Source organism: Oncorhynchus mykiss, chromosome 18, assembly GCF_013265735.2.
Source record: "Oncorhynchus mykiss isolate Arlee chromosome 18, USDA_OmykA_1.1, whole genome shotgun sequence".
NCBI classification, from domain to species: domain Eukaryota; kingdom Metazoa; phylum Chordata; class Actinopteri; order Salmoniformes; family Salmonidae; genus Oncorhynchus; species Oncorhynchus mykiss.
Genome location: NC_048582.1, coordinates 61,269,578 through 61,282,148, shown reverse-complemented (window position 1 = coordinate 61,282,148; position 12,571 = coordinate 61,269,578). Strand labels below are relative to the sequence as shown.

Here is a 12,571-nt window from a genome sequence, read left to right as displayed (position 1 = left end):
CCACTGCTCCAAAACCGCCATTAAAAAGCCAGACCACAGTTTGCAACTGCACATGGGGACAAAGATCATACTTGTTGGAGAAATGTCCTCTGATCTGATGAAACAAAAATAGAACTGTTTGACCATAATGACCATCGTTATGTTTGGTGGAAAAAGGGGGAGGCTTGCAAGCCGGAGAACACCATCCCAACCGTGAAGCACTGGTGGCAGCAGCATGTTGTGGGGGCGCTTTGCTGCAGGAGGACTGGTGCCCTTCACAAAATAGATGGCATCATGAGGCTGGAAAATTATGTGGATATATTGAAGCAACATCTCAAGACATCAGTCAGGAAGTTAAAGCTTGGTCGCAAATGGGTCTTCCAAATGGACAATGACCCCAAGCATACTTCCAAAGTTGTGGGCAGAACTGAAAAAGCGTGTGCGAGCATGGAGGCCTACAAACCTTACTCAGTTACACCAGCTCTGTCAGGACGAATGGGCCAAAATTCACCCAACTTATTGTGGGAAGCTTGTGGAAGGCCACCCGAAACGTTTGACCAAAGTTAAACAATTTTTAAGCAATGCTACCAAATACTGAAATACTAATTGAGTGTATGTAAACTTCTGACCCACTGGGAATTTGATGAAAAAAATAAAAGCTGAAATAAATCATTCTCTCTGCTATTATTCAGACATTTCACATTCTTAAAATAAAGGGGTGATCCTAACTGACCTAAGAAAATGAATTTTTACCAGGATTAAATGTCAGGAATTGTGAAAAAAGAGTTTAAATGACTTTGGCTCAGGTGTATGTAAACTTCCGACTTCAACTGTATATAGTCCACTATCTTTGACCAGAGCCCTGTGCACTAATAGGGAATTGTGGGCCATTTGGGACGTAGTCGCTCTGTTTCAAATGCCCCTGTTTAGAGCCTGGCAGCTCTGACACCAGAAGCGTGATTCTAAGATGCACCATTTTAAAGCTTTCAGGAGGATTGTTTGTGCTTCAAGTTTGACCACTTGTCTTTTATCACAGTCTTATCTGGTGACTAAGCTCTCATCACTCCTCTTCGCTCCCTCCCCTCTGCTCTCTCGCTCTCTCTCTCTCTCTCTCTCCTTCTCTCTATCCTTCTCTCTCTCCTTCTCTCTCCTTCCCTCTCTCTCCAGGTATGGACATGGCTTTGAGATGTTCTGTCTGGCGTCTGACAGTGGGAGGACGGTGGTGGCTTCGGCATGTAAGGTAGTGTGACAAGTTGGAGGTCAAATGCCAAACGTCGATCTGTGACTGTAGCAAAGCACATTGTACTTTATTAGCAGGGGTTTGAACTGGTTCCGGGAACCTAACTGAAAACCATAAGTTGTTTTAACAAATAGAGGAATCAGAACCGGGAACGAAAGTGATCTATACTGTTCCGGAACATTTAATTTAAAAGCATGGGAGCCGGTTAATAACGTTTTTTTTATTTGTTTATGTTCCTGGCATCTACTGTAGGCTACTGACGTTGCGGGTCTACTGTAGGCTACTGACGTTGCGGGTCTACTGTAGGCTACTGACGTTGCGGGTCTACTGTAGGCTACTGACGTTGCGGGTCTACTGTAGGCTACTGACGTTGCGGGTCTACTGTAGGCAACTGACGTTGCGGGTCTACTGTAGGCTACTGACGTTGCGGGTCTACTGTAGGCTACTGACGCTGCGGGTCTACTGTAGGCTACTGACGTTGCGGGTCTACTGTAGGCTACTGACGTTGCGGGTCTACTGTAGGCTACTGACGTTGCGGGTCTACTGTAGGCTACTGACGTTGCGGGTCTACTGTAGGCTACTGACGTTGCGGGTCTACTGTAGGCAACTGACGTTGCGGGTCTACTGTAGGCTACTGACGTTGCGGGTCTACTGTAGGCTACTGACGTTGCGGGTCTACTGTAGGCTACTGACGTTGCGGGTCTACTGTAGGCTACTGACGCTGCGGGTCTACTGTAGGCTACTGACGCTGCGGGTCTACTGTAGGCTACTGACGTTGCGGGTCTACTGTAGGCTACTGACGTTGCGGGTCTACTGTAGGCTACTGACGTTGCGGGTCTACTGTAGGCTACTGACGTTGCGGGTCTACTGTAGGCTACTGACGTTGCGGGTCTATTGTAGGCTACTGACATTTATTAACTACAAAAACGTAAAATGTGTTTTTATTTAAAATTCTGGTGCTGCTCTACACACACTAGCTAGCTCTGGTCCAACCAATGTTAAGCCAACCCCCGAAATCACAGATTTATCCTCTCTTCTTCATCTAGGGTATTGAATCTACCTACTTCAATTGCCAGAGACAGTATCCCTGTTCTCAACTGAGCGCACAAGGATCTTTTTGATTTCTTGTTAGTTGACAGTGATATATCAGTTGAAGGGTTTTTACCAAAGTTTATCTTGTGTTTGATCATGTTGATATTGCATGATAACTTATTTGTAAATATGTGTTGTAGATCCTACTCCTTAAATATGTAATTTACTGGTTACAACAGGGTTTCCCAAACTCGGTGCACATTTTGGTTAGGGGTCCCTAACACTATACACTAGCCTATACCCTAACACTATACACTAGCCTATACCCTAACACTGTACACTAGCCTATACCCTAACACTGTACACTAGCCTATACCCTAACACTGTACACTAGCCTATACCCTAACACTGTACACTAGCCTATACCCTAACACTATACACTAGCCTATACCCTAACACTATACACTAGCCTATACCCTAACACTATACACTAGCCTATACCCTAACACTATACACTAGCCTATACCCTAACACTATACACTAGCCTATACCCTAACACTGTACACTAGCCTATACCCTAACACTGTACACTAGCCTATACCCTAACACTGTACACTAGCCTATACCCTAACACTATACACTAGCCTATACCCTAACACTATACACTAGCCTATACCCTAACACTATACACTAGCCTATACCCTAACACTATACACTAGCCTATACCCTAACACTATACACTAGCCTATACCCTAACACTGTACACTAGCCTATACCCTAACACTATACACTAGCCTATACCCTAACACTATACACTAGCCTATACCCTAACACTATACACTAGCCTATACCCTAACACTATACACTAGCCTATACCCTAACACTATACACTAGCCTATACCCTAACACTATACACTAGCCTATACCCTAACACTATACACTAGCCTATACCCTAACACTATACACTAGCCTATACCCTAACACTGTACACTAGCCTATACCCTAACACTATACACTAGCCTATACCCTAACACTATACACTAGCCTATACCCTAACACTGTACACTAGCCTATACCCTAACACTATACACTAGCCTATACCCTAACACTATACACTAGCCTATACCCTAACACTGTACATTAGCCTATACCCTAACACTATACACTAGCCTATACCCTAACACTATACAGCTGATTCAAATGATCAAAGTTTGATTAGTTATTTGAATCGGCTGTGTAGTGCTAGGGCAAAAACCAATCTGTACTTTACTATTTATATTTTTGACTACTTCAACTTCTCTACATTCCTAAAGAAAATTATGTACTTTTTACTCTATACATTTTCCCTGACATCCAAAAGTACTTGTTACATTTTAAATGCTTAGCAGGTCAGGAAAATGGTCCAATTCACACACTTATCAAGAGAACATCCCTGGTCACCCCTAATGCCTCTGATCTGGCAGACTCAATAAACGTGTCAGTGCGTGTGGACAGTCAGCTTTTTAATCGGAGCAAAATCAATCTGAAAGTGTCTATTTTTCAGAGAAATAACCTGTTATCTGTCAGGTGAAGTCCATTAGCAGCCATCAGGATCATTCAGATTCCTATCACAACTGGAATGATGTGATTTGATGGCAGTCACCTGACCTGGGTGGTCCTTCAGTCCATGCTGTCACCTACAGGACATATTTGCTGTGGGTTCCAAATTGGCCCATTATCTTTCCTGCTGTCTCGCCTTTAGCCAATACAAACATAGGCCTCTATTTTTTTAAGTCACTTCAATAGACTAGACCAGGTTTGCTAGTACATCTTTGAGTCAAAGTTTAAAATGAGTGTTTACCGAACACAGAGGGAGGAGAATTGTATACTGTTTGCCCCCTGGTGAGGAATGGAGATAGTATTAGCTAATCTATACAGCACTTGGACAAGCTCGCATTAATGGCTGGAATGGTATGGTATCTAACATAGCATGAATGGTATAGGGTCCTATGACTATCTTGTCAGCTATGTGTGGGGTCCTCCAACCGCTATTCTTCTCTGGTTCTAGGCCTCTTAGGCTGAGCTAGTTCAGTATGGTCCTCCAACAGCTATTCTTCTCTGGTTCTAGGCCTCTTAGGCTGAGCTAGTTTAGTATGGTCCTCCAGCTGCTTCTCTTCTCTGGTTCTAGGCCTCTTAGGCTGAGCTAGTTCAGTATGGTCCTCCAGCTGCTTCTCTTCTCTGGTTCTAGGCCTCTTAGGCTGAGCTAGTTCAGTATGGTCCTCCAGCTGCTTCTCTTCTCTGGTTCTAGGCCTCTAAGGCTGAGCATGCGGCCGTGCTGCTCTGGAGCTCCACTTCCTGGCGCCAGCTACAGGCACTGCCCTGCCACAGCCTCACTGTCACCCAGATGGCCTTCTCTCCCAATGGACTGTTCCTATTGGCCGTGTCCCGGGACAGGACCTGGTCGCTATGGAAACGGGACGACCCCGCCGCCACCCCTACAAACACAGGTGAGCTGAGGGTCCTGTCTGGCTGCTTTACTGCTATTATGCTTTTTCTTTTAATAGTATTTTCTTCCTGCTTTTGAAGTTAGTTTGGTTTCATGTCAGGTGTTTAAGCAGCCCAGAGCTAGTTTAGTTTGAGTATAGTCCTGTTTTACTAGCCTAGGGATAGTTTGGAGCCATACAACCAATGTCTCAAATCCCCATTTAAACCCAGTCAGGTAAATCACCAGTGACACAGCCCTAATCGGTGAAGCAACTGTTTTTCTTTCCCTATTTGCCTGTGGCGGGTTCCTTGATGGGTTCCCCGGCGAACTGGCAGTCTGTTCCAGTTGAGCCCTGAATTACTCACAATCTCACACATGCCCGCACACGTGCAGACACACACTCTCTCTCTCTCTCTCTTAACCAGTCTAGACATGCCAATCGAGGGGCTGGAAAGCACAGTACAGGACGGCCCAGCCGGCCAGTAAAGACAGGGATGGAGAGTGGCTGTAGCAGGAGGTAGAGAGAAGACAGGCCTCCCTAAGCTACGACGGCGCATGCGTGTAGGGAAGGGAAAGGGGGATATCTAGTCAGTTGTACAACTGAATGCATTCAACTGAAATGTGTCTTCCGCATTTAACCCCCTCTGAATCAGAGAGGTGTGGGGGGAGATGCCTAAATCGACATCCACGTCATCGGCGCCCGGGGAACAGTGGGTTAACTGCCTCGATCAGGGTCAGAAAGACCGATTTGTATTATTATATATTTATTTTTTACCTTGTCTGTGCGTGCGTGTGTGTGTGTGTACACTGCTACTAGCATGGCTCTATCTGGAGAACAGCTGATACAGGCAGAATAGTTATTAATAATCAAATGGAAGTCAAAACTCTTTCTTTAACCATAGATCACATTTGTTTCCCCCAAATACTGTGACAACTATTGGGTGGAATGTGCTTTGTGGCTTGTCACAATTGTTTTATTTATTTGTTTTGACTCTAGTGTTCCATTTGTACATGTTAATTTGTGTGGTATAACACAAAAATAAACCATGCCAAGCATCACACAGTTCTTCTCCCTGAAGTCCAATTACCCTCAGAGTTTCACTTAATTGTGTTTTGACCCCCCCACACACACATACGCGCACACACACGCGCACACATACACTCGCACACATACACACACATATACACACACGCTGAGTTCGCACACAAGAAACATGCCTATACAAACTGGGACTAGAAACATGCCTATACAAACTGAGACTAGAAACATGCCTATACAAACTGGGACTAGAAACATGCCTATACAAACTGGGACTAGAAACATGCCTATACAAACTGGGACTAGAAACATGCCTATACAAACTGGGACTAGAAACATGCCTATACAAACTGGGACTAGAAACATGCCTATACAAACTGGGACTAGAAACATGCCTATACAAACTGGGACTAGAAACATGCCTATACAAACTGGGACTAGAAACATGCCTATACAAACTGGGACTAGAAACATGCCTATACAAACTGAGACTAGAAACATGCCTATACAAACTGGGACTAGAAACATGCCTATACAAACTGGGACTAGAAACATGCCTATACAAACTGGGACTAGAAACATGCCTATACAAACTGGGACTAGAAACATGCCTATACAAACTGGGACTAGAAACATGCCTATACAAACTGGGACTAGAAACATGCCTATACAAACTGGGACTAGAAACATGCCTATACAAACTGGGACTAGAAACATGCCTATACAAACTGGGACTAGAAACATGCCTATACAAACTGTGGGACTAGAAACATGCCTATACAAACTGGGGGACTAGACACATGCCTATACAAACTGGGACTAGAAACATGCCTATACAAACTGGGACTAGAAACATGCCTATACAAACTGTGAGACTAGAAACATGCCTATACAAACTGGGACTAGAAACATGCCTATACAAACTGGGACTAGAAACATGCCTATACAAACTGGGACTAGACACATGCCTATACAAACTGAGACTAGAAACATGCCTATACAAACTGAGACTATAAACATGCCTATACAAACTGGGACTAGAAACATGCCTATACAAACTGGGACTAGAAACATGCCTATACAAACTGGGACTAGAAACATGCCTATACAAACTGTGGGTCTAGAAACATGCCTATACAAACTGTGGGACTAGACACATGCCTATACAAACTGGGACTAGAAACATGCCTATACAAACTGAGACTAGAAAAATGCCTATACAAACTGGGACTAGAAACATGCCTATACAAACTGGGACTAGAAACATGCCTATACAAACTGGGACTAGAAACATGCCTATACAAACTGTGGGACTAGAAACATGCCTATACAAACTGGGGGACTAGACACATGCCTATACAAACTGGGACTAGAAACATGCCTATACAAACTGGGACTAGAAACATGCCTATACAAACTGTGAGACTAGAAACATGCCTATACAAACTGGGACTAGAAACATGCCTATACAAACTGGGACTAGAAACATGCCTATACAAACTGGGACTAGACACATGCCTATACAAACTGAGACTAGAAACATGCCTATACAAACTGAGACTATAAACATGCCTATACAAACTGGGACTAGAAACATGCCTATACAAACTGGGACTAGAAACATGCCTATACAAACTGGGACTAGAAACATGCCTATACAAACTGTGGGACTAGAAACATGCCTATACAAACTGTGGGACTAGACACATGCCTATACAAACTGGGACTAGAAACATGCCTATACAAACTGGGACTAGAAACATGCCTATACAAACTGAGACTAGAAAAATGCCTATACAAACTGGGACTAGAAACATGCCTATACAAACTGGGACTAGAAACATGCCTATACAAACTGAGACTAGAAACATGCCTATACAAACTGGGACTAGAAACATGCCTATACAAACTGGGACTAGAAACATGCCTATACAAACTGGGACTAGACACATGCCTATACAAACTGGGACTAGAAACATGCCTATACAAACTGGGACTAGACACATGCCTATACAAACTGGGACTAGAAACATGCCTATACAAACTGGGACTAGAAACATGCCTATACAAACTGGGACTAGAAACATGCCTATACAAACTGGGACTAGACACATGCCTATACAAACTGAGACTAGAAACATGCCTATACAAACTGGGACTAGAAACATGCCTATACAAACTGGGACTAGAAACATGCCTATACAAACTGGGACTAGAAACATGCCTATACAAACTGGGACTAGAAACATGCCTATACAAACTGGGACTAGAAACATGGGACTAGAAACATGCCTATACAAACTGTGAGACTAGAAACATGCCTATACAAACTGGGACTAGAAACATGCCTATACAAACTGGGACTAGAAACATGCCTATACAAACTGGGACTAGAAACATGCCTATACAAACTGGGACTAGAAACATGCCTATACAAACTGGGACTAGAAACATGCCTATACAAACTGTGGGACTAGAAACATGCCTATACAAACTGGGGGACTAGACACATGCCTATACAAACTGGGACTAGAAACATGCCTATACAAACTGGGACTAGAAACATGCCTATACAAACTGTGAGACTAGAAACATGCCTATACAAACTGGGACTAGAAACATGCCCATACAAACTGAGACTAGAAACATGCCTATACAAACTGGGACTAGACACATGCCTATACAAACTGAGACTAGAAACATGCCTATACAAACTGGGACTAGAAACATGCCTATACAAACTGGGACTAGAAACATGCCTATACAAACTGGGACTAGAAACATGCCTATACAAACTGTGGGACTAGAAACATGCCTATACAAACTGTGGGACTAGACACATGCCTATACAAACTGGGACTAGAAACATGCCTATACAAACTGGGACTAGAAACATGCCTATACAAACTGAGACTAGAAAAATGCCTATACAAACTGGGACTAGAAACATGCCTATACAAACTGGGACTAGAAACATGCCTATACAAACTGAGACTAGAAACATGCCTATACAAACTGGGACTAGAAACATGCCTATACAAACTGGGACTAGAAACATGCCTATACAAACTGGGACTAGACACATGCCTATACAAACTGGGACTAGAAACATGCCTATACAAACTGGGACTAGACACATGCCTATACAAACTGGGACTAGAAACATGCCTATACAAACTGGGACTAGACACATGCCTATACAAACTGGGACTAGAAACATGCCTATACAAACTGGGACTAGAAACATGCCTATACAAACTGGGACTAGAAACATACCTATACAAACTGGGACTAGACACATGCCTATACAAACTGGGACTAGAAACATGCCTATACAAACTGGGACTAGAAACATGCCTATACAAACTGGGACTAGAAACATGCCTATACAAACTGGGACTAGAAACATGGGACTAGAAACATGCCTATACAAACTGTGAGACTAGAAACATGCCTATACAAACTGGGACTAGAAACATGCCTATACAAACTGGGACTAGAAACATGCCTATACAAACTGGGACTAGAAACATGCCTATACAAACTGGGACTAGAAACATGCCTATACAAACTGGGACTAGAAACATGCCTATACAAACTGAGACTAGAAACATGCCTATACAAACTGGGACTAGAAACATGCCTATATAAAACTGGGACTAGAAACATGGGACTAGAAACATGCCTATACAAACTGTGAGACTAGAAACATGCCTATACAAACTGGGACTAGAAACATGCCTATACAAACTGGGACTAGAAACATGCCTATACAAACTGTGGGACTAGAAACATGCCTATACAAACTGTGGGACTAGAAACATGCCTATACAAACTGGGACTAGAAACATGCCTATACAAACTGGGACTAGAAACATGCCTATACAAACTGGGACTAGAAACATGCCTATACAAACTGGGACTAGAAACATGCCTGTACAAACTGGGACTAGAAACATGCCTATACAAACTGGGACTAGAAACATGCCTATACAAACTGTGGGACTAGAAACATGCCTATACAAACTGGGACTAGAAACATGCCTATACAAACTGGGACTAGAAACATGCCTATACAAACTGTGGGACTAGAAACATGCCTATACAAACTGTGGGACTAGAAACATGCCTATACAAACTGGGACTAGAAACATGCCTATACAAACTGGGACTAGAAACATGTGTGAAACGTGTGAAACAACAGTGTCTCTAGAGGGCTGACTGCTGGAACTACACAGACAGCAGAGTCTCTCTAGAGGCTGCTGGAATGACACAGACAGCAGTGTCTCTCTAGGGGGCTGTCTGCTGGGACAACACAGACAACAGTGTCTCTCTAGAGGGCTGGCTGCTGGAACTACACAGACAACAGTGTCTCTAGAGGGCTGGCTGCTGGAACTACACAGACAACAGTGTCTCTAGAGGGCTGGCTGCTGGAACTACACAGACAACAGTGTCTCTAGAGTGGTGGCTGCTGGAACACAGACAGCAGTGTCTCTCTAGGGGGCTGTCTGCTGGGACAACACAGACAGCAGTGTCTCTAGAGGCTGCTGGAACGACACAGACAGCAGTGTTTCTCTAGAGGCTGCTGGAACGACACAGAACAGTGCATCACAACCAACATTAATGACAGACATCATGGAGAGGAGGAACAGAGGCTTTGGGTTTATTTGTGTGTCAGTGGAGAGATTCATTGTTACCACTGAGCAGTTATGTACTGTGTTAGAACGTTTTGTGGTTCAATACTAATGCAAAGTGCAAGGTAGATGGGTATTTATTGTGCCTGTGTGTGTCTCCCCCACCCAGAGCCCCATTTCTCCCTGTACACATCTACCAGGAAGGACACGGCCGTACACACGCGCATCATATGGTCATGTGACTGGAGCGCCGACAACAAGTACTTTGTGACGTCAAGTCGAGACAAGAAGGTCATTATTCTACACCAGCAAGGCCTTAGTGTTGTTAGTAGAGGTAGCGTGTATTCTCCGGACTTCAACATCTATTCACTTCTGTCTGAGTTTCTCAGAGAAGGAGCACTGATCAAGGATCAGTTTTGTCGTTTCATTGGTGATGAATGAGAGGGTGGGGGGGGGGGGTCCGATCCTAGATCAGAACTTCTACTCTGAGAATCTTTTTGAAACAGGCCCTGATCCACAGCTTAAGAGTCCTTTGATGTCAATGCAAGGCATGGAACATAATGATGTGCTAATCTCAAACCAGCATCAGCCTTCAAAGGTTGTTCCTTACAAATGAGCTCCTCAGTAAGTAAAGGTCACAATGGTAAGGAAGAGGCAGTAAAATACTGTTCATCATAGGCTACATCCCAAATGGCAACCTTTTCCCTTTACAGTGCACTACTTTTGACCAGGGCCCATAGAACTACATAGGCTATAGGATACCACCTATCCTACCACACATTCTATGTTAGTGTGACTTTCCAGAATAACTTCATTCAACTTTCTGTCTACAGGTGATAGTGTGGGGTGACTGCAGTAGTTCTGAGGCCATTGTGACCCCTGATGAACCCCCAGTCATCCGGCCCTGTTCCTCCATATTAGATGTAGGAGACTCGGCCACTGCTGTCTCCTTCTGCCCCATCCTGTGCCCCGGCAACAGGTACAATACTGAGGCAGCGCTTATTTTCTGAATTCCAATTGAACCACTAGCTCCCTTCACCCTAGACACTGCTGTAGGCCTGCAATTGGATAGGTATTAGCAATATGGTTGAAATGTATACGCAGCCTATCAGAAGGCATAGGGAAGCTTTCGCCATTATCCTATCCAATCGTTTCACATCAACAAGAGTTCCTAGGGGTTTCATATCTTGATGGTAGTGTGTATGGATGGAGTGTGTATGCTTCCCTTGTAGCCACCTGTGTGTGCTGTCTGTCTATGGCCTAGCAACCCATCTTTGAGTTGCACATGCACTTTATTTCCACATGCACTTTATTTGCACATGCACTTTATTCGCACATGCACTTTATTTCCACATGCGCTTTATTTCCACATGCGCTTTATTTCCACATGCGCTTTATTTCCACATGCGCTTTTTTTTCCCCAGCTGGCTTCTAGTTGATGACGTTTCTGTGTTATTTAGCCTTTTGTGTGATGTGTTGAACTATTATACATGTCTAGCTGTAATCCTGCCTGTAATCATGTCCATCTGGGACAATAAGCCTGCCTGTTAACCACATGTCCATCTGGGACAATAAGCCTGCCTGTTAACCACATGTCCATCTGGGACAATAAGCCTGCCTGTTAACCACATGTCCATCTGGAACAATAAAGTTTGATTGATTGATGTATGTTCCTCCAGCTATCTGCTGGCGGTGGGGCTGGAGAGTGGCCAGGTCCTGCTGTATAAGTGGGAACTCAGTGAGGAGCCTGCTGGAGCATCAGACTGGACCAGATATGGAGAAACAGACTCCTCGTATCCTTTAGACACACATGCATGCACGCCCCACAAACACACAGTCCCAAGCTTTCATCACACATTTCAGTTTCTAAAATTACCCCCCCCCCCCCCCCCCCCCCCCCCCCCCCCCCCCCCCCCCGCGCACACCTTTTGGCACTGACTAACTACAGGCCTTTAGTCCAGCTGTCCTATAAGCACTGGTTCCATTATTCTACGATGAAGCCTCCTCAAGACAACATATCTCAATGGATAAATACCCCAAAAGGTACTCTGACTCTTTAGACGGGAGTTTTTATGACTCTGCCCAGAGTTTTTAGAGTACGTCCATAGTGGACCCTATTCCCTACCCTAAGGGTCCTGGTCAAAAGTAGTGCACTATATAGGGAATAGGGTGGCATCTGGAAG

General features: G+C 44.1%; 1 protein-coding gene across 2 annotated transcripts in view; it reads left to right on the top strand.

Annotated features, from left to right (window-relative positions):
* The window catches only part of elp2 (elongator acetyltransferase complex subunit 2), a 56,581-nt gene that overhangs the window by 41,713 nt on the left and 2,297 nt on the right, over positions 1 to 12,571 (top strand). Inside the window, exons 17-21 of one of the 2 annotated variants that reach the window (XM_036953440.1) lie at positions 1,147 to 1,219; positions 4,539 to 4,737; positions 10,558 to 10,679; positions 11,222 to 11,367; positions 12,068 to 12,181. In XM_036953440.1, the coding sequence (XP_036809335.1) occupies positions 1,147 to 1,219; positions 4,539 to 4,737; positions 10,558 to 10,679; positions 11,222 to 11,367; positions 12,068 to 12,181 (654 nt within the window). Of the gene's footprint in view, positions 1 to 1,146; positions 1,220 to 4,538; positions 4,738 to 10,557; positions 10,723 to 11,221; positions 11,368 to 12,067; positions 12,182 to 12,571 lie in introns of those variants that run through there. The other variant, XM_036953441.1, reaches the window with a different exon arrangement.